This window comes from Orycteropus afer, unplaced genomic scaffold, assembly GCF_000298275.1.
Source record: "Orycteropus afer afer isolate SDZICR_OR568_19922 unplaced genomic scaffold, OryAfe1.0 scaffold00354, whole genome shotgun sequence".
Classification (NCBI taxonomy): Eukaryota; Metazoa; Chordata; class Mammalia; order Tubulidentata; family Orycteropodidae; genus Orycteropus; species Orycteropus afer.
This window is the reverse complement of record NW_006921941.1, coordinates 3,106,549-3,129,747: the sequence shown is the minus strand read 5'-3', so window position 1 is coordinate 3,129,747 and position 23,199 is coordinate 3,106,549. Positions and strand designations below refer to the sequence as shown.

General features: G+C 37.9%; 1 protein-coding gene across 1 annotated transcript in view; it reads left to right on the top strand.

Annotated features, from left to right (window-relative positions):
• LOC103207115 (meiosis 1 associated protein) overlaps window positions 1–23,199 on the top strand; it is a 212,662-nt gene that overhangs the window by 102,259 nt on the left and 87,204 nt on the right. The window contains exons 2-3 of the mRNA XM_007952659.2: window positions 11,861–12,046; window positions 14,237–14,405. Of these exons, the coding sequence (XP_007950850.1) occupies window positions 11,861–12,046; window positions 14,237–14,405 (355 nt within the window). The remainder of the gene's footprint in view (window positions 1–11,860; window positions 12,047–14,236; window positions 14,406–23,199) is intronic.

The window sequence follows — 23,199 nt, the reverse complement described above, 5'->3', positions numbered from 1 at the left end:
CAAATTCTTCTGCTAGTTGGGGTTTAGTCCACTTCTATATCCTTCCCTTCAAGGCTCAGGGGTCCAGGATTATCTTCTGTGTCTATGTTAATTGGTTTCCCTTTCTTTGTTGAAGAAGGTCTGTGCAGTCTTTCTGTGTAGTCCACCATCTTGCCGGAACTCTTATTGGCCCAGTTTTGAGGATTTTTGTTTTCTTTATATTGAGGTGTAATGCATACTGCAGACTGTAGTCTTTAATCTTCATCAGTATGTGCTCCAAGTAATCCTCACTTTCAGCAAGCAAAATTGTGTCATCTGCATATCTCAGGTTGTTAATGAGCTTTCCTCCATTTCTGATGCCATGTTCTTCTTCATATAGTCCAGCTTCTTGAATTATTTGCTCAGCATACAGATTGAATAAGTATGGTGAAAAGAAAGACACAACCCTGATGCACTCCCTTCCTGATTTTAAACCATGCAGTATCCCCTTGTTCTGTTTGAATGACAGCCTCCTGGTCTATGTACAGGTTCCTCATGAGTACAATCAAGTGTTCTGGAATTCCCATTCTTCTCAATGTTTTCCACAATTGGTTATGATACACACAATCTACTGTCTTTATATAGTCAATAAAACACAGATAAACATCTCTCTGGTATTCTTTGCTTTAAGCCAAAATCCACTGACATCAGCTATGATATCCCTCACTCCATGTCCTCTTCTGAACCTAGCTTGCGTTTCTGGAAGCTCTCTGTCAATATACTGCTGCAACCAGTTTTTAATTATCTTCAGTAAGATTTTACTTGCATGTGATATCAGTGATATTCCTTGATAACTTACAAATTTGTGGGATCACATTTCTCTGGAATGAGTACAAATATGGATCTCTTCCAGTCAGTCGACCAGGTAACTGTCTTCCAAATCTCCTGGCATAGCAGAGTGTGACATCCTCCAGTGTGACATCCGTTTGTTGAAAACTTTCAGTGGGTCAATTCCTGGAACCTTGTTTTCTTGTTTTCTGCCAATTCCTTCAGTGCAGCTTTGACTTCTTCCTTCAGTTCCATTGGTTCTTGATCATATGCCACCTCCTGAAATGGATGATCATCTACCAATTATTTTCGGTATAGTGACTCTGTGTATTCCATTCATCTTTTGATGTTTCCTGTATCATTCAACATATTGCCCATGGAATCTTTCAATATTGCCATTCGAGGTTTAAAGTTTTTACTCAATTCTTTCAGCTTGAGAAATGCTGAGCATGTTCTTCCCTTTTGGTTTTCTAACTCTAGGTCTTTGCACATTTCATTATAATAATTGGCCTTGTCTTCTCGAGATGCTCTTTGAAATCTTATGTTCAACTCTTTTATCCTGTCGATTCTTCCATTTGCTTTAGCTATTCCCCATTCAAGGGCAAGTTTCAGAGTCTCTTCTGACATCCGTTTTGGTCTTTTCTTCCTTTCCTGTCTTTTTAATGACCTCTTGCTTTCTTCGTGGATGATGTTCTTGATGTCATCCCACAGTTCCTCTGGTTTTTGGTCACTGGTGTTCAATGCATCAAATTTGTTCTTTAGATGGTCTCTATATTCAGAAGGGATATTATCAAGATCATATTTTGGTTCTCATGGACTCATTTTAATTGTCTTCAACTTCAACTTGAACTTGCATATGAGCACTTGATGGTCTATTCCACAGTCAGCTCCTGGCCTTGTTTTGGCTGGAGATATTGAACTTCTCCATCACCTCTTGCACAGATGTAGTCAATCTGATTCCTTTATATTCCATGTGGTGACATCCACATGTATAGCTGCCATTTATGTTGTTGAAAAAAGGTATTTGCAATAAGTCATTGGTCTTGGAAAATTCTATCATGTGATCTCCAGCATGATTTCTATCATCAAGGCCATATTTTCGAACTAGCAGTGATGTGTCTTTGTTTCCAACTTTTACATTCCAATCACCAGTAATAATTAACACATCTTGATTGCATGTTCAGTTGATTTCAGACTGCAGTTGGTAGAAATCTTCAGCTGTCTTTGAAATCTCTTGGCATAGCCAAGTGTGTGCCTCCAGCATGGCATCCATTTGTTGAAACATTTCAATGGACATTCCATCAATTCCCGGAGCCTTGTTTTTCACAAATTTCTTCAGTGCAGCTTCAACTTCTTCCTTCAATACCACTGGTTTTTTATTATATGCCCCCTCCTGAAATGGATGATCATCTACCAATTCTTTTTGGTATTGTGATTCTGTGTATTAGTTTAGGTAGGTCTTGTGTTTTTAGAAATTTGTCCATCTCTTCTAGGTCCTTGAATTAGAGTGCAATTCTTCATACTAGTCTGTTACTATCTTTTTTATTTCAGTTGGTACTGTTGCGACGTCACCCTTTTCATTTATTATTCAGGTTATTTGCATCTTCTCTTTCTTTTCCTATGTTAAATTTGCTAGTGGTTTGTCAATTTCATTAATCTTCGTGAAGAACCAGCTTCTTGTTTTGTTGATTTTCTCTATTTTGTTTGTTTGTTTTCTGCTTCTGTTTGTTTTATTTCTGCTCCGATCTTTAGTATTTCCTTACTTCTGAATACTCTAGGTTTCTTTTGTTATTCTTTTTTAAATTGTTGGAGTTGTTATGTTAAAGTGTTTATTTTTATTCTTTCCTCTTTTTTGATGTGTGCATTTATTGCTATAAATTGACCTCTGAATACTGTTTTCTCTGTGTCTCAAAGATTTTGGTAAGTTGTATTTTCATTCTCATTTGTTTCTAGGAGGTTTTTTTTAGTATTATTATTATTTCACACTTTATTTCTTCTGTTACCCAGTAATTTTTGAGCACTGTGTTATTCAGTTTCCACATATTTGATTTTTTTTCCCTTGGTCTTCCTATTATTGATTTCTAATTTTATAGCATTGTGATCTGAGAAGGTGCTTTGTAGTATTCAGTGTTTTAAAATTTATTGAGACTTGTTTTGTGGCTTAACATATGGTCTATTCTGGAGAATGATCCATATGCACTGGAGAAGAATGTGTATTGTGCTTTTGTTGGGTAGAATGTTCTGTATATGTCTATGAAGTTGAGTTGGTTGATTGTGTTGTTGAGTTCTTCTGTATCTTTGTTGAGTTTTTTTCTAGTTGTTCTGTCCTTCCTTGGAGGTGGTGTGTTAAAGTTTCCTACTGTTATCGTAGAATTGTCTATTTTTCCTTTCAGTTCAGCTAATGTTTGCTTTATGTATTTTGGAGCTCTTTCATTGGGTACATAGGTATTTATTATAGTAATGTCCTCTTGGTCAGTTGACCCTTTTAACATCATATAAACTAACTCACTGCCGTCAAGTCAAATCCGATTCATAGAGACCCCTTCTTGGGTTTCTGAGGTGGTGTCACTATAGAGGGAGCTCTGGTAGCATAGTGCCTAAGGCACTTGACTGCTAACCAGAAGGCTGGCAGTTCAAACCCACCAACCACTCCTCAGAAGGAAGGTTGGGCAAACCTACTTCCGTAGTGATACTGCCTCGGAAACCCAGGAGGGATCGCTATGAGTCAGGTATGACTCAAGGGCAAATAAAAACAACAACAACAACAATCACTATGGAAGTAGATCACCCAGTCTTCCTTCTGAGGAGTGGCTGGTGGGTTTGAACCACCAGCCTTATGGTTAGTAGTCAAATGCCTTAGGCACTACACCACCAGATCTCCCTTTAACATCATATAGTACCCTTCTTTGTCCCTTATGCTGGTTTTCACCTTGAAGTCTATTTTATCAGAAATTAATGTTGCCACTCCTGCTCTTTTTTGCTTGCTATTAGCTTGACATACTTTTTCCACACCTTGATTTTTAATTTATTTTTATCTTTGTGTCTAAGGTAGATCTCTTGTAAGCAGCATATTAATGGGTCTTCTTATCCAATCTGCCACTCTCTTGCTCTTGACTGGTGGATTTAGTCCACTCATATTGAGTGTAACTAGTGATAGGAATGAATTTATTGCTGTCATTCTGTTGTGTTTTTTGTTGTGTTGTTGGTGATTTCTTTGTTCTGAACATTTTTGTGTGCTGAGTTCATTTTGTTACCAATTATTTTTCTCTTTTCTTTATTATTGTTGGTTTTGTGCTTACTAAGCCCTTGTGATTTTCTTATTTCTTAATTTGGTTAGAAGGATTGTTAATTTTCTTTGTGGTTACTCTGAAATAAATTCTTTTCTTTCTAAGTCTGGAACAGTCTGTTCTATAAAGACATTGTGTTGACTTCCTCTCCATTTGGAAGTTTTGTGGTTATAACTTTTGTTCCCTCTATTTGTTTTGTTAGTGTCATTTACAGATTGACTCCCCTGTTTCTCTATTTACTTTTTTCTTGTGTGAGCTTATTTTGAGAATCATTTTCAAGGGTTGGGTTGGGTTGGGTTTCAAGGGTTGGTTTCTAGGTTGTGGTATCAAGTGTCTTGATTTTAATTTGTTGTTCTCTGTTGTTGGTTTTCTATTGGAAGAACTCTCTTTAGAATTTCTTGTAGGGTTGGCCGGGTATTCACAAATTCCCTCAATTTCTGTTTGTCTGATTTCACCCTCATATTTGAGGGACAGTCTAGCTGGATATATGATTCTTGGTTGGCAATTCTTTTCCTTTAAGGTTTTACATATGCCATCCCATTGCCTACTTGCCTACATGGTTTCTGCTGAGAAATCAGAGCTTAGTCTTATTGGTTGCCCATTGTAGGTAACATTTGTTTTTCCCAAGCTGCTCCCAAGATTCTTTCTTTGTCTTGGTTTTGGAAAGTTTGATTATGATATGTCTTGGTGACTTTCTCTTGGGGTCTATCCTGTATGGGGTGTGTTGAGCTTCTTAGATGGATATCTTTTCTTCTTTCATGATATGGGGGAGATTTTCTATTAGCAAGTCTTTGACAGTTTTCTCAGGTTTTTTTGTTTTGTTTTGTTTGCCTCCTCTTGTTCTGGGATTCCATCAGGTGTATATTATTTCTTTTTATGTCATCCCATGTAACTCTTAGATTTTCTTCATTTCTCTTAAATCTTTGTTCTGCTTTTTCCTCATATGAGCTGCCATCAAGGGACTTGTCCTCCAGCTGGGAAAGGCATTCTTCAGCCAGTTTTAGTCTACTCTTTTGTCCTTCCAATTGCTTAACTATCTCTGTAATTTTAGTGTTCATCTTCTGGTTTTCTAATTGCTGTTTTTGTATTATTTCTAATTGTGAATTTATTTTGTTATTTTGCTCTTGAATGATTTTTCTGAATTCTTCAGGGGTATTGTCTTTCTCATTGCTTCTGTTTATGGTTTCCTTGAGCTCTTGGAGGGTGATAGGTAGATAGATAGATAGATCTTTTGAATTCCTTGTCAAATAATTCTATTATTTGTTTTTCTTTGGGGGAGATTTCCTAATTCTTTAGTTTGGATACTTGTTTCTACTATCTTGTCCTGTTCTTTTTGTTTGTTTGTTTGATTTGAAGTTGTTTGTTGTTTCCTAGACATTTTGAACCTATTGTCTTTATTTTTTTAGTTATGTACTGATTTGTTGCACCCTGGTTTTATGTTTTACTTTGTTTTAATATATCTGGAAATATGGATCAGGTGTACTTCTTTGGTTGTTAACTTGGCTGTACCGGGTCACTCTCCAACTTTCCCTGTGATGGTGGAATCACTGATGGGGATATGGGCACAGGTTTCTGTTTGCCATGAAGAGGATTTGCAGTTGGGGTGAGTGGGTGTTTTCTACTCTTTGTTGTTCATCCTGTGGTGTAGGAACTATTGGGTTACTTGTCTGTTGTGTGAGGTGGTTAGTGTACTGGCTATGGTTGATTTATGTTCCTCCTATTACACAAGATCAGGCAAAAAAAAAAAAAAGACAAGGAGAAAAAGGAGAGATGAAAAGATAGACTAGAAATAGATGACAAGAAAGAGGGAGAAAGGAAAAAGAAAATAAGAAAAAGAGAGAAAACAAAAGTGGGTAGGTGAAAGGAATGAAGGCTTGCAAAAATGAAAGAAGATGAGTCATAGGAGCAAGTGACCAGATAGAAAGAAGAAAACTTGGGCAAGAGGAAAGTAGAAAAATGAAGGGAAGATGAGGTATTTGAGGAGGGATCCCTCCAGTTATGTTCAGACAGTAGCCCTGGTAGCTGGCCACTGTGGCAGAATCTGTTTACTCACCAGAGCACAGGCACAGGAGAAAGGAGCCAGGTGCCAGAAGCAACCCCCAAGGAAGAAAGCCAAAGCCAATTTTCTGTGCATGTTGTTGTTGTTGTTGTTATGTGCCGTCGAGTCGGCCCCAACTCATAGCAACCCCTCCTTGGGTTTTCGAGGCAGTATCACTACGGAAGTAGGATTGCCCAACCTTCCTTCCGAGGAGTTGCTGGTGGGTTTGAACCACCAGCCGTCTGGTTAGCAGGCAAGTGACTTAGCCACTATGCTACCAGAGCTCCTTTTCTGTGCATAGTGTGAGATAATTCAGTCAGCAATGCAGGCATTTGTCACAGCCCCTAGCTCCAGTTTGGAGCAATCTGCCCATGATGGCGTTCAGCCCTGCACTTCATACCCACCAGCCACTACTAAGGTGAAAGGACCGCCCTTCTCCGCACAGATTCACAAGTCCAGAAATCCAACACCTCAGTTCCACTTTGAGCTAAAAGGGTTTTTAAAAGGTGAATTCGAGCCCACTGTTGTGGGTCTGATTTGGGATTCTGTTTATTCAGAAAGAGTTTCTCTTACTCCCTTCCAGATTCTGCAGCAGCTTAAACTACAGAAGACTTGATCCATTTCCCAATACCCCCACACGTGGCTTTAGCTCATCTTGAAATATTACTAATGTGGCTATTCTGTGTCTTTAACACCTGTGGGTTCTGTGAAGTTTTTGTTTTTATTTTTGTTTTTGTCCTCCCCAACCGCCTTTATATTTCTGATAATAGCTTTGGCTCCACCAGCTGGACAGGTGTTTTATTTTTCACAGTTGCTTAACCTGCTCCCTTTCACTGTCTTCACTGGATCTAATACTTTATCTTCTCATTAGCTGCTTGTAACTCCAGGATCATTATTTGTATCTGTTTTGCTGAGTTTCTCAAAATCTCTGTTGAAAGAGCAAATTGGCATGTGGTCTGTTAGTAGGACACCATCTTAACTACCAACTCCTGGACTTGTTTTGACTGATGATATTGAGCATTTCCATCACCTCTTTCCACAAACGTAGTCAATTTGATTCTTATGTATTCCATCTAGCAAGGTCCCCATGTACAGTCACCATTTATGTTATTGGGAATAAAAGGTATTTATGTTATTGGGAATAAAAGGTATTTGCAATGAATAAGTCATTGGTCTTGCAAAATTCTATCATGAGATCTTTGGTGTCATTTCTATCACAAAGTTTTCCAACTACCAATGATTCTTTGTTTCCGACTTTTGCATTCCAATAACTAATAATTATCAATACATCTTGATTGCATGTGTGGTCAATTTCACATTGCAGAAGCTGGTAAAAATCTTCATTTTCTTCATTTTTTGCTTTGGTGATTGGTGCATAAATTTGAATAACAGGCTTATTAACTCACCTTCCTTATAGGCATATGGATATATCCTATCACTGAAAACATTTTACTTCATGATAAGTTTTGAAATGTTCTTTTTGGTGATGAATGTGATGCCAAAACAAAAACCAAACCAAACACACTGCCATCGAGTCAGATCCAACTCTTAGTGACCACTTCTTGGGTTTCCAAGGCAGTATCACTACAGAAATAGATTGTCCACTCTTTCTTCTGAGGAATGGCTGGTGGATTTGAACTGCCAGCCTTCTGGTTAGCAGTCAAATGCCTTAGGCACTACACCACCAGCATTCCTCTTCAATTTGTCATTCCTGGCATAGTAAATCATATGATTGTCTGATTCAAAATGCCCAATACCAGTCCATTTCAGTTCATGAATGCCTAGGACCTTTATACATTCATTTCATTTTTGACTACTTCCAATTTTATAGATTCATACCTGATCATATATGTTGCGACTGTTTCTTCAATTTTTTATCTTTAACTTATTCAGTCTCTTTTGTTTTATAGAAAAGATAAGTGTTCATGTAGTCAAATCTCTCCATTTTTCCATTTACACTTTCCTGCCTTTATTGTCGTGTTTTCAAAGGCCATCTCTACCACAACATAATCTCCCATATTTTCCCTACTGCTTTCCTGGGTTTGTTTTTGTTTTTGTTTTTAATAAACTTTTTTATTTTTTAATAGTTTTAGATTTTTCAAAAAGCTTTAAAGATGGTTTGGGTTTCCCATTCAGAGACAAGAAGAGTGAAGAAAACAAGACACATGGAAATAATTAGTTCAAAGGACTAATAGACCACATGAATCTCAGCTTCCATGACCCTGAGACCAGAAAAACTAGATGATGCCTGGCTTCTATTACCAACTGCTATGAAAGGGATCACTTTAGAAGGTCCTAGATAAAGTAGGAGGAAAATGTGGAACAAAATTCAAAATTACAAAAATTTTTGATTTTTGTAGAAAACTATGGCCTTTGTTCACCCATCAGACCTCGAACTAAACCTACTCCTGTAGCTGAGTTTTCAGTCAAACAACAGACAGGTCTGCAAGCTGAACAATAACTCTAGGAAGTTAGACACTCACTAGAACAGTCAACTAATTCAGATCAAAAGGGCAGCATTTGCCAGAGGACAAAGTCCAAAAGGCAGGAAGTGTTAGGCCAGAAAGAAGAATGGAAACTGGAAACACAGGGAGAATGTGGGAGGAGTGGTTACATTGATACATTGAGGGGGTTGCAATCAATGACATGAAACAAAATGTATGTGAGTTGTTGAATGGAAAACTGGTTTGTTCTGTAAACTTTCACCCAAATCACAATAAAAAGTTTTTTTTAAAAAAGATGGTACAGACTTCCCTTGTGTCTATTTTCATTTTCTAACTTACATTTTTTATCTACCTATAGTTTTATTATATATGAATTAATTTATTCAAAACTAATTTCTTTAATACCAGCTGTGTTCCAGGTATGATTCTAGGCCTATGGACATGGGCATGAGGAGATAAATAATAAAACCAAAAACCAAACCCACTGCCATTGAGTTGATTCCAACTCAAAGCAACCCCCATTGGGTTTCTTAGGTGGTAAATCTTTACGGAAGTAGATTGCCCAGTCTTGCTTCCATGGAGTGGCTGGTGGGTTTGAACCACCAGCCTTCTGGTTAACAGTCAGATGGCTTAGGCACTGTGCAACCAGAGCTCCTTAGATAGAGAATATCCCTCCTTAAATAAGCTATTCTAGTGGAATGGACAGACAATAACTGATAAACATACTTTGGGAAATGTTATTCCATTATGGCCCTTATCCCTTTGTATTCTAAGGCTACTTATCTCACTTGTTTGTAAAGTTATGAGAGAGTGGGAATTCTCTTTTTTTTAGGTACCTAGTATGTCATTGTTGTTGTCATGTGCCGTCGAGTCGGCCCCGACTCATAGCGACCCTTCCTTGGGTTTCCAAGGCAGTATCACTATGGAAGTAGGATTGCCCAACCTTCCTTCTGAGGAGTGGCCGGTGGGTTTGAACCGCCAGCCTTCTGGTTAGCAGTCAAGTGCTTTAGCCACTATGCTACCAGAGCAACAACAACAACAAGTATGTCATAGGGAGCTCTGGTGGCGTGGTGCCTAAGGCATTTGACTGCTAACCAGAAGGTTGGCAGTTCAAATCCACCAGTCACTCTGCTGAAGGAAAACTGAGCAATCTACTTCCATAAAGATTTACTGCCTCGGAAACCTGGAGGGGTTTGCTATGAGTCAGAATTGACTCAATGGCACTGACCTTGGTTTTTGGTTTAGTACGTCATAAAGGAGTTCTGGTGGCATAGTGATTAAAGCATTCAGCTGCTAACCAAAGGTCAGGAGTTCAAACCCACCAGCTGCTCCATGGGAGAAAGATGAAGCAGTTTGCTTCTGTAAAGATTTACAGCATTGGAAACCCTATGGGGCAGTTCTACTCTGTCCTATAAGGTCACTATGAGTCAGAATTAACTTGGTGGCAAAAGGTTATATTTCTGTTTGTTTGTTTGTTTTTATAGTACATCATAAGAACCTAATAACAAAGTTGTTAGTTTGTGTTTTGGGTGGAAATTTACAAAGCAGATTTGTTTTACTCTTAACAGTTCATGCATATTTGATTTTGCAGCCCCGATTACAATCCCTGAGCATAAAAAATTCTCCTCCTCACTCCTCCTTGTGACTACTCCCTGCCTTGCCCTTCTTATCTATGCATTCCTGTCTGTCCAGTTTTCCCTGTATGTGAATGCTACCCCCCTGACATCTCATGGTTGATTGATTTAAGTGGGTGCGTCTCCCTAGGGTAGGTGGGTGCATCTCCCTGGGGTAGGTGTTCTGCATCTAGGTCTTTGTACTGTTGAGTTGAGATCCAATCCACAGACATGAGTCCATTTCTAGGCCTGAAGAATAATACAGGGCCATAGTCTCAGGAGTTCCATTAATCTCTATCTGACCAGTAATTCTGGTCATTTTTGTATTTTTGAATTTTTTCCACGTTTTTCCTCCCACTCTAACCAGGATCTTCAATTTTAATCCCTTTCCAAGTGGTTGGCCTTAGTAGCCAGTCACCGTCTAATTCTTCTGATCTTGGGGTCATGAAGGCTGAGGTCCTTGTGATCCATCATAACTTTGGACTTACTCTTTCCAAATGACTTTATAGTTTTATTTTAAAATGTTGATATTTACAATATGCTAGAAGTTACAACCTAAGCAATTACTTAGGGGAAAGAAAAACACTTTAGATGTCTCCTTAAATACATCATTATTTCAGCGTTCTTTTAAGGGATGCATGAGAAGAAATACTCAAAGGACAGTAGTCTGTATTTATGGTGTGATTTGTTCTTTCACTTATTTCTTGAGTAGTTTTCTTATCTTCCTATCTAGATTGCAAGTGTTTCTTGTGTAAGAGTTGTGTCCTATTTCTTGTGTTTTCCCTCCAAGAGATTTGAGTACAGCAAAGCAGCTGTAGAGCTGAGTAGGACAAGGGTTGACTTAAGCAATGTTTGTACCCTGGCAGATCGTAGCTCGTGCTCATGAGTTTTATGTGTATGGCAAATATTCTTCAGTTATGCTTTTTGATTAGGAAGATTTCCCCACCCCAAAATATAATTCTTTCCCACCCTCCACCTACTGTTGGTGCTTGGAATTTCTTCAAATAGTGTCAAAACATTTCATCTCAAAATGCATATGTATCCTTGAGAGAAGTAACATTGACCTAGAATCAGATTGTATTCAGTAACTTTCTAAGAGCAAGCTTCTATAAAAGAAGGTGAAGAGAACCAAGAGGTCACTTGCTTGAGGTTTACATTTGGCTCCCTGAGCTTACTGAAGACTAAGCCAAGCACCTCTTCTTTACTGATGTGTCATGAGGAATGGAATAGGTAGAACCTTACCAATTCTGAAGTGATCAACCATCATTTCACTTCTGAGAAAACATTAGCTTCTTGAATAGAGAAGTTCCCAGTGCCTCAACTGACTGAGAAATGAAGAATGTTGAAATGTGACCCTACTGGGCATCCAGTTTGCAGGCCAACCCAAAGTCATACTGAACAGTCATGACTGCACCTACCTTTGGGTGAGTGAGTAAGTGCGTTAAAACACTGCCTTTCCTGTATTTGCCTTTCCACATAATCAAAATCTTCTGGACTGCAAATTTTCATTTGTGTGGTGTAAGGAAAGCTTTAATGCAGTACTTAAAACATTCAGTAGATGTTGATCAGATAAATAGACTTTCAGGAAGTGAAGGAACTCCTGAAGAGTAATTGATAATGAGGTTAGAACACCAGCTACTCTGAAACATGGCTCGCTGAAAATTTGTGTCTTTGATTCATTTTTCTCTGCAGCAAGTGAAAGGAAATTTTGCTAGGTTGCAGACCTGCATCTCAGAGCTACGCATGGTACAGAGAGAAGGTTGTTTCAGGCCACAGGGCACTTCTCTGACACTGGCAGTAGAGGATGGGCTTCAGCAGTTCAAACAGTACAGCAGACAGGTGGCCTCAAGTGCAGCTCTGACCTACACTTCCCTGGAGGTAAGAGATGCTGCCTTTTCAGACTCCAAGCGGTCTTCTTATTTCAATCTATCCAGGCACTTCATTGTTTACCAGCCTTATATTGTTTTCTGATTTGTACACATTGCATGTAATTTTCAAAGCTAAATTTTCAGCTCCATTCAGGCAAAGGATGTGTTTCTCTTTTTTTATATGACCTATGTAATTCTTAGTATGGAGCTAGGCATAGAATCAAGCTCTAAAAATATGGACTAAAGTGGATTATGGGAGCTCTGGTGGCGTAGTGCATTTGACTGCTAACCAGAAAGTTAGCTGTTCAAACCCACCAGCCACTCCTCAGATGGAAGATTGGGCACTCTACTTCCGTAGTGATACCACCTTGGAAACCCAAGGAGGGGTCACTATGAGTCAGATCTGGTAGACGGCAGTGGATTATAGGTAAAAACCAAAATCAAAATAAAATCTGAATATGCCATCTGCCTCCAGATTTTTGGAACTTGTAAAGCAAACATTAAACTGCTAGATTGGTGCCTGTATTTATATTTACTCAAGTACCCTTAGGAATTTACAGTTGTTCTCAATAAAATCTTGACAATGTCAAAAATAACTCAGAACACCATTAACAGACTGCTTTGCAGGTTTAATAGACAACTTTAAATTTGGGCAGCATATCATTACTGAGTAAATCAGTGCTGTGATTAATTAAGATTTTCAAATTGGTATGCATACAATTTTATCAAGAATTTTGAACAAAAAGTTTTGACTGGTTGACGATTATGTCAGAATACACAAATCTTATAAGAGAGCAGTATGTGCTTGAACATTATCAAAGCTTAAATAGAAACCTTGCTAACACAATCACAAGATCAGTGAGCTGTGATTGTAAGACCTCTTAGAAACAGGACATGTTTATTGATCTTCAATTTTTTCCAAAAATAATATGTTTCAAATGTTTCAGTGAACCTGATCACCTAGATACAATTATGTGAAAAAAGACGAACTAATTCTGAAGTAATAATTTAAGGCATAACTATAAAAATTGTATACTATCATTATTACTATATAGCACATAAGTTTCTAACATAAAATTACCTTTAGGGCTATGGGTAAGAGAACTCTCTCTGTTTTCATAAAGCAAACTTGTAAATTTATCTTACAGCATCAAATTGAGTAGATTTGTTTTGGATTAGCAAATGTGCAAATATGAAAATTGCTGTAATTTTGGTACCAGACTTAGACAACTTAAAAATATGAGTAAATCATGACTGCATCCTCCATTGGATGTATGAATGTGTGTAAGTTAAAACACTTTCTCTCTGTCTCTGGTTAACGTGAAGCATCATATACATGAGTTAAAAAAAAATATTTATGCTTTCATCTGCATCCATTCTTCATCAATCAAGAACTTCTAAGTATGAAAAGAATTTTACATTTTAACATTTACCTTCCAGAGTTTCAAAGTATAAGACAGAACTTTTAAAAACATACAGTGTGTTCATTCAAATAGAATAATTCAAATTATACACAAATACCTCAGTATTCCTTCAGGTCAAATATACTGATCAAGGCAAACCAAACCCACTGCCATAGAGTAGATTCAGTGTCTACCAAATAGTGGGTTTAAACCAACAATATTTTGGTTAGCAGCCAAATGCTTTAACCACTGCACCATTAGAGCTCCTTGTATTGGTCAAAGGCAAATGCAATACAGGGTCAAGAGAGCAAGAGAAACAGCTCAACTGGATCCAGGTTGAACAAGGGGAGAAATCAGCCTATGAAAGTACACCAAAGCACCACTGTGGGAGAGGAACATACAAGCTCTCCAATATTTGGTATGATGCACTTAGTGAGTGGAATTAAAGGATCCTGTTTCCTCATAAAATCAAAGCATGTTAAATGGGAGAGATGCTGCCAGTTCTTAAAACTAACTTGAAAGATTAAAATACAAGTATGACCTCTCACTGGTCTCTTTCTGGGGTCAGCTCAGCTTGGTTGAAAAGGTTCTAGAATGACCTATCCCACCAGACTTGTCCTACCAGACTCTGTTAAATGAAATTTGATGTGTAAGTCATGTATAAATCTTCTTTGCACTAAACACAATAGCCACTACCATAAGCTTCTGCTGTGTTTGTCCTCCAGATGTAACCTGTTATGGTCTTCACTCTGTGTGTAAGGGAGAGTAGACAAATTGCTTCTTGGATTTATTTCCAGATTACTATTCTGACTTCTCAGCCTGGAAAAGAGGTGGTCAAACAATTGGAAGAAGGCTTGAGAAATACTGACCTAGTCAGAGTCAGGAGGCTTCAGGTCGTTGAGATCACAAAAGAAGCCCTAGAATGTATGGAATCAGCATCCCCTGTTAAGGAGCCCAGCAATGATGGTAAGAATTAAAAGGTAAAAAGAATGATAATAATTTTAATGAGTAGTCTTTTACAGGCCAGGGAGATGTTTTCTGTGGTCTTTTTGTATTCTTAAATGGTAAATGAAGCCAGTAGATTTCATTACAGTTCAGACAGGTGTTTCTAGGTGTTAGAGTTGAATTTTTTATTGTTTGGTTTGTTTTTGTTTGTTTTCCAGAAATAATATATGCTAGGAGTAAAAATGGAAATATTATAGATATAAAAGGTAAACATTTCTTCTTCCTCTAATCACATTCTTTTATATATGCATACATACACTTACTCTCACACATACACATAGTATTTTAATGGTATCATGACAGATGTACTCTGCAACTTTCTTTGTCTATATGTGTTGGACAGCTCTCTATGTTCAGGTTAATAGACCTGTCTCATTTTCTTAATGGCTGCATGGTTTTTCATTGTATGGTTATGACATAGTTTATTTATCTAATCACTTATTAACAATCTGGTTAATCCTAGCTTTTTCTACTATAATCAATACTGCATGAATAGACATGTGCAGGGATGGCTTCATGGACTTATATAACTAGAGCAATCATGCAGGACTCTACATTCAGAAAGGCCCTGAACTTGGGGTTTAATGTTCTTTAGTTACTTATCTTGAAATTCTTAATTTTATCTTTGAATTTATGTTTTGTAAGTGAAGTTTGATGGGATAATAGAATGTGCACCAAGAACTTAAAACCTCACTCTGAGGGCTTAGAATCTTGCCTCCTGCCTCTTTCTTACCTTCTCAGAATGGGTTCTCAGTTGCTTGTTTCCCAGCCCTGGTGCCTCAGACTACCCCAGTCCAGCCACCACTGCCATCCAGTGTTCCCAACAGGAACCTGAGCATTGGTGCCGTGCATGCTGAGTTGAGCTGAGTTGCAGAACAGGCCCCAAGTGACTATGAGGGTCTGCACTTGCTGGCATGTATACTGGTGCTCGATGGAGCATGACTTTAAATAGCAAATAAAAAAAGCACTGTGATAGGTTAAGAAAGAAATAACAGAAGAAAGGGAAATGCTTTATATTTCAGTATGTTTAATGGCACTTTTTTTCTGCTTTTTGAACAAGGAACCCCACATTTTCATTTTGTACTGGGCCCCTGTAAATGATGTTTCCGTCCTTGCTTATATGTAGAGTTGTGACCTTTGTGTGGGTAATTTCTGTAGAGCACATTCCTAAAAGTAAATTTACTAGGTAAAACAGTACATATTTTTTCAGTTGTGATAGTTATTAACAAATTGCCCTGCAAAAAGACCATACCAATTTACACTTCGATCAAGAGCAAATAAGACTTCTCTTCTAGGAATTACACTTTAAAAAAAAAAAAAAAAAAACTCTTCTAGGAATTACACTTTAAAAAAAAAAAAAAAAAGGACTTGTCAATTCAATGAGGAAGATACCATTTTGTTTTTGAAATTAGACTTTTTTTCCCTGAATTACCCCCTGGGATTACTTTGGAAGGTACTGTAGAGTGGTCCAAATAGTAGTCTTTCCCCTTTCCTCTATTTACTTGAATGACCTTTTCCTCGGTATTTACATTCTGAAAAATAGTACTGCTTACTGTAGACAACTTTTAAAATGCAGACAAGCACCAATAAATAAACTTATACATAATTCTACTACCTACACTTTCCAGAAGAAATATTCAAACTGAGTCTTAAAAGACAAATAGGAATTAGCCAAGCAGAGGGAGAGGAAAGGGGCAGTCAAAGGAGTCCTGGAGGTGCGAGAGAATGGGCTCAGCTCTCAGAGATGTGCCCATAGTTCCCTGTGACGGGGGCCTGTGGACAGAGGCAGGGGTGTGGCTAGAAAGAGAGGCAAAGGTTAGAGCAAGAAGGAAAGTATAGTCCATGCTAAGACATTTGGATTCTATTCTAAGGCAATGGAAATTTATTAACAGTTTTCCATCAGAAAGTCAAGTAGAGAGTTCTAAATTGTGGAGTTTAAAAGTTTTTAACTGGTTTTAATTAGTCTAACACTCACGTATCGGCATCCAGCAGTTCTATCTGGCTATAACCGTCCCTCCCAAGGTTAGGCCCACTAACCAGAGCCTGCTGCTCTAATACCTTTGACCTCTTCTTCACTCCTCATGATGACCTCACTGTTTTATTTTGTTTTTTCTTTCCCACTGAAATTAGATCTGGAAGTTGGTAACTAAAGGTGCGGTTCCTATCAAATTCTGACACTTGTGGATCCTTCTAACATCATGAGGTTATTGACATTGTTCTGGTGGGGGAGCGAGGGTAACCAGCCTTAGACAAAACAAAATGTGGTTTATGAGTTCTCACATTTTGCACACATTCTGCTCTCCTTAAGACCGTCTCCTCACTGGCTCCAGAACTGACTGTGCTGCTTTCTGTCACCATCCCTTCACTCATAGGAGTCTTTTCCTCTGAATTCCTTCTTTCTTATGAATTCCTTCCCCTATTTTGTCCAGCCAAATCCATCCTTGAAGTCCTACTTGAGGTTCATGACTACTACTGTATTGATTTCCCTCTCCTTAGAACAACTATATCACTTGTCATCTCCACCACACAATTTAGCACTTAATTATATACCATGTAGAATTGTTCAACATTGCTTTATTAGATGATATTTTGTCTCCTCGCCTAAATTATAAACTTTTTGGTATCTTTTCCCCCCCTGCATGAAACTATAGGCACCTTGGGATTAGAAATTTCTCTTACTCATCTCTGTCCCAGTGTGCAGCATATTCAATAGGTATTTGCTGCTTGAATTTAATGACAATGATACCTGGGGAGGCTGTTCTTTTAATTAAAAATTTAAAAAAAATAAAAAACTTTTTATTGTGCTGGGGATGCTATTCTTGATCTTCTCAGCATCCTTTATGTCCCTTTTTGCTGGTAACACCTGCACCTTCCAGTCACAAAGTGGGTCATGACTCAGGCTGAGACAATCAGGGTTCCCAGGCCTCCAGAGTCCTTCCCAGTGAGTTCTCAAACCATATCCGTGAGTGAAGAGTGTCTTTCTCTTTGGCCATGAAAAAATCAGGCGTAAACCATGTCTTTCCCTCCTATAAATGGCTTTACCCAAAAAGGACTTAATATATCTTTCTGATGGCCTGGAGCTTAGAGCACTGCAAGGGCCCCTGACACTTTAATTTAGAATAGTTAGTGACTAGAACTGTACAGAAGAGCTTTTAAATGCAGGAAAGCAGCTTTTACCTTGTGTCACTCCTAATGATTCTTCCAGTAACTTCCTTATTTGCTTATAAATAATACATCAACCCACAAATTGTTTGTAATTCGTCTTTGTGGGTTAAGTGTATATCTGGTTCATTGCTTGAAATTCATCCTAGTTTACCTGTACTGTCCTCATAATCAATTCCTTTATTCCCTTAATATTTTGCTTCATCTTGTTTTCTTCAAGAGATTAACAGCAATAGCTTCTTTCATTCCCAGAAGGTGGAGTGCTCTGAAATTAGGCTGCATGGGTTTAAATTCCTGTTCTGTCATTTACTAGCTATGTGACTTTGGGCAAGGAACTTAACCTGTTTAAGCCTTAGTTATTAATTCCTATGCCATGTAATAGTTATAGAAATTACATGAGATCATGTATATAAATTATTTAGGAGCTCTGGTGGCATAGTGCCTAAAGCAGTTGACTGCTAACCAGAAGGTGACAGTTCAAACCCACCAGCCACTCCGCAGAAGGAAGACTGGGCAATCTACTTCGTAAAGATTTACCACCTCGGAACCATAAAGGGGGTCGCTATGAGTCAGAATCGACTCTTCTGTACAACTCTAGTCACTAACTATTATAAATAAATGTAAATTATTTAGTACATAATAAATAAAGAATAGTAAAAGTTGACTATTTTTATTATTAAGAAGTTTGAAAATCTCTGTGTATCAATGATGTGATATATTTCTGAGATTTGTTTTTAATAGCCAGAACCATGTGTCTTATATATGTCTGTATCACTAGCACTTATCACTCTACCTAACACATAGTACATTCTTAATAAATGTTTCTTGAATAAATAATTGAATGATTGGGGGGAAAAAATCAAACTATTCAGGATAGATTATGACATCAACTCAAAAAGTTAAAGACATATCCCATTCACCCAAAACTTCCCTTAGTAACCCATAAATATCAATTGATTCAAACACTTCTTTATGATTTTTCAAATTCTAGTAACCAGGATCAACTAAATAAAAATTGTGTCTACACTTCCTTTTTGAAAAGAGAAACAGGTTACAAGAATTGTTGATATTGCTTAGCTTAAAAACTAACTGAAAAAGCTGTTACTTTGTGAGGATTACAATCAATGCCATAAAGCAGAATGTGTATGAACTGTTGTTTGGAAAATGAATTTGCTCTGTAAATCTTCACCCAAATCACAATTTAAAAAAAAAAGTAACAATGAGAACATGCCTTTCAATCAGTCTAAATCCCACCTTCTTTAATACAGTCCTCCCCAGTGAGAACTAAATATCACAAAGAGGACTTGGAAACTGCGGGATCGAGAATCATTGAAGAAAGAATGAACTTAGAAATTAAGAAACTAGACTGACATTTTAGAAAATTCTTTAACAAGTAAGAGGGCAGAATAGGCAGACAGACTGCACAGACTCTCCCCAACAAAGAGGAACAAATTAACACAGACACAGAACATATCCTGGATCCCTGAGCTTTGAAAGGAAGGATACAGAAGTAGACTAAATTCCAACTAGTAAAAGAACTTGCATGAAAACACCGCAAAAGGAGACATACGGAGCTGAAGACTGTTAGTGATTCTGATGGAATGGACAGCTTGGATATTGTCAAGTGGTGTTAGGACTTAAGAATTAATCTAAAACTCAGCTCTTCTAGCCAGGGGCTACATGGAGGACTGCACTGGTGGCTGGTGAATAAAAGGAGAAGCAGCGAAGAGGGAGGTGGGCTGAGCTATGGACTTTTGGCTGTCTGGAGCGAGCAGCCATTTTAAATGTTTACAAGTGGTTCGACCATTTTGGATATTTAAAATGACAACATTCTCTCAGATTCCAGGGACCTAAGAATATACTCCACTTGCCGGGGACCACAAGGACATTCTGGACACTGAAGGCTGGAAAAGTGCGACATTCCCCTTGTTACTCTTATACCCCAAACCCTCTTGGTGAACAGAGATGCAGCCATCCCTCACTCCTACCCACCTTCTGGGCTGGCAGGAATTCCTTCCCAGTCTGTGTGCTCTGATGAGCCTGGGTGCCTTGCCCTGCCCTGCCCAATTTTTTTTTTTTTTTTTTTTTTTTTTTTTAGTTTGTTTGTTTTTGTCTGTTTTAAAATTATTATTACTTTTTTTTTCTTTTTTCATCCTTTTTATTACTATTCTTTCTGCTTTCCTTCCCACGTTCTAGTTTTTGGCTTTTTCTCACTTTTCTTTTCCTGGTTCCCATTTTTTTCTTTCTTGTGGTTTTACCCATTCCTTGTTTTTCTTTTTGCATTTTTCCTATTTCTTTCTTCATTATTCTCCTACCCTACCTCTTTTCTCTTATTCCCTCTCCCCAAATATTGCAGGGTTTTCCCCCCCTTTTCCTATTCATACTTCTTTTGGCTATTTAAAGTATTTCTTTAAATATTTTCTCTCATTTTTTGACTTTCCTCTTTTTTTCTTTCTTTTTTTCTCTTTTCAGTGATTGTTCCTGTGTGTTTATGTGGTGTGTGTTTTTTGTCCTCTTGCTTTTACTTTTTTGATGGCTTTTCAATTGTCGTTTTTGTCTGAGTAGGATACAGCAACTGTGCCCATACGATCCAACCACACCCACACCTCCTGCAGCTCCACTTACTGAGTAAGAGCCACTACTTCCTTCTACACCAACTAGCCAAAGATACACAACCACCAATAAAAGGCTGACTCACCCTTAACTGCTCTTCACAAACAATTAACAGAGACCTGTGCAGCCACTCTCATTCTCCATCACACTCACCAGGGGACAGGTGGTGAGTGCATAAATGCTGCCAACTAGTGAATAGAGGAGCACAGCACCCTGCTGACTCAGATACATCTAAAAAAAAAAAAGAAAACAAAAATCTTAGGTGAATCACTCCAACATACACTCACCGATTAAATATAAATACAGAAAAATCACAATGTCTCAGAGACAACAGACCATCGTGGTTTGCACAAAGAAGCAGGATAAAGCAATAGAGACAAGGGAGCAGCATACAGACCCAGAACACATCCCTGAAGAAGAAGCAACATTGAAACTCCCTGATAAGGAATTCAAGAGAATTATACTTAGGTGCTGTTTTGGTTACCTAGTGCCACTTTGACAGGAATATACTACAAATGGGATGGATTGAACAAACAGAAGTAGGCTTTAAGTCCAAGTTCAAAGTGCCAGGCTCTAGGGGCTGGGTGAAAGCCCCTCAACCCTGGCCTTCAGCTCTGCCTCATGCTTCCAGCCCACTGAAGCTGGAGGCTTTTCTTCACTCAGACAGCTGCTGGCTGCTGAGACTGACAAGCCCAAGGTTGACAAGTAAAAAGGCACAGTCTCAAGGTTACCAAACAACATACCAGGCCACTAATTCAAGTCCAGATAAAGTCACAAGATCGGCAGAGCATGGCAGGCTGTTGAACAATGACTTGGCTACATGCAGAGTTCAAGCATGCCAAAAGGCTACAGACCAATCCCAAAGGTTCTCCTTATATATGGGAAGCAGATCACATCCCTAAAGCAGCTACTCAGCTGCTTGCACAGGATTCCACCATGGAGTTGATTGCCAGTCTTCTCATGGGGAATAACTACCTCCAGCTGCCCAGCCACTCAACCAGGCCCAGCAAGTTGACAACAACCTTAACTACCACAGGTACCTTCAGTGGATTGAGACACAGATCAAGGAAAACACTGAGAAAATTGAGGAAAACACAGGCAAAATCCTAGAACAATTTCAGAAGACAATACAAGAACAAAATGACAAAATAAATGAAAAATTAGAAATGATACAAAATCTATTGATAGAAATCCAGAATATTACTACTAAATTTTCAGAAATAGATAACATGTTGAAAGGGCCAAGGAGTATAATTGAATCAATGGAAGACAGAATTAGTGAGATTGAAGGCAAATACCTCAATACTTCTTTGGAAGGCAATCAATCAGAAAAAAAATCAAAACAAAATAAAGAAAGGCTAAGGTTTATATGGGATATCATCAAAAGGAATAACCACATGTAATTGGAATTCCAGAACAGGAAGAGAGAAAGAAAACCACTGAGAAAATTGACCAGGAATCGTTGGAAGATAAATTCCCTGATATGATGAAAGATGAGAATATATGTATTCAAGAAGTCCAACAAATCCCAAACAGCATAGACCCCAAAAGAAAATCACCAAGGCATATCATCACCAAACTCACCAAAATCAAAGACAAAGAAAGAATCCTGGAAGCAGCACAGGGAACATGAATAGTTACCTACAAAGGTCAATCAATAAGACTAAGCTCTGATTTCTCAGCAGAAACCATGCAGACAAGAAGGCAATGGGATGATATATATAAAACCCTTAAAGAGAAAAATTTCCAACCAAGAATTACCCAGCAAAATTGCCCCTCAAATATAATGGTGAAATTAGGATATTTCCAGATAAGCAGAAATTAAGGGAATCTGTTAAAACCAGACCAACATTGCAAGAGATGCTAAAGGGAGTCCTTTGAACAGAGAACCAATAATAATAGCAAACAACAACTGACCATTAACACACATGATGACATAACCCAGAAACCAACCCAGTTATGGAAGTATCCAAAACAATAAGCCTACAAGATTGTAAACAGAGAACCAGAGATATCAATTGGCAAATGAGAACAACTACAAACCAAAAAGAGGGAAAAAATCGTGTAGTTACGGAACTTCTAAATGGTGAGGAACTCAAAAGAGTTGCAAGATAGAATAGACTGTTCTAAACTCAGTGAGATAATTATAAATCACAGGGTAACCTCAAAGGAAAATGATAAATCTTCACATCACAATAAAAAAGAGGACAAGCACAAATATTTAGCAAATACTAAAACTCTAGCAATAAAGGAAGTGAAAACACAATTCATAAACAAAACAAGCTCAGTACAGAAAAGTATATGTAACAGAGAAATCAGCAACACCATGAAAAAGCACATAACAAAATGGCAACAACAAATTCATACTTGCTGATAATTACATTGAACGTCAATGGATTAAATACACCACTTAAGAGATGGAGAATTGCATCTGAATAAGAAAACATAACCCATCACTATGCTCTCTACAAGAGATACACCTTAGAGAGAAAGATAAAAATAGACTAAAAAAACCAAAGGTTGAAAAAAGATATGTCAAGCAAATGGCAATCATGAAAAAGAGCAGGAATGGCAATATTAATTTCTGATCAAATTGACTTTAAGACAAAAACCACCATAAGAGACAAGGAAGGGCATTATATAATAATTAAAGGATCAATTGAACAAGAAAATATAACCATAATAAATATCTATGGACCCAATGAAAGAGCCCCAAAATACATAAATCAGACTTTAACAGAATTGAAAAGACAAACAGATGACTCCACAGTAATGGTAGGAGACTTTAATGTACTACTTTCAATGAAAGATAGAACAACTGGAAAGAAAATCAACAAAGACACAGAAGAACTAAACAATACAGTCCACCAACTTGACCATATAGACATCTACAGAGCACTACACCCAACAACAGCACAATATACATTCTTTTCCAGTGCACATGGAACATTTTCCATGATAGACCATATGTTAGGCCATA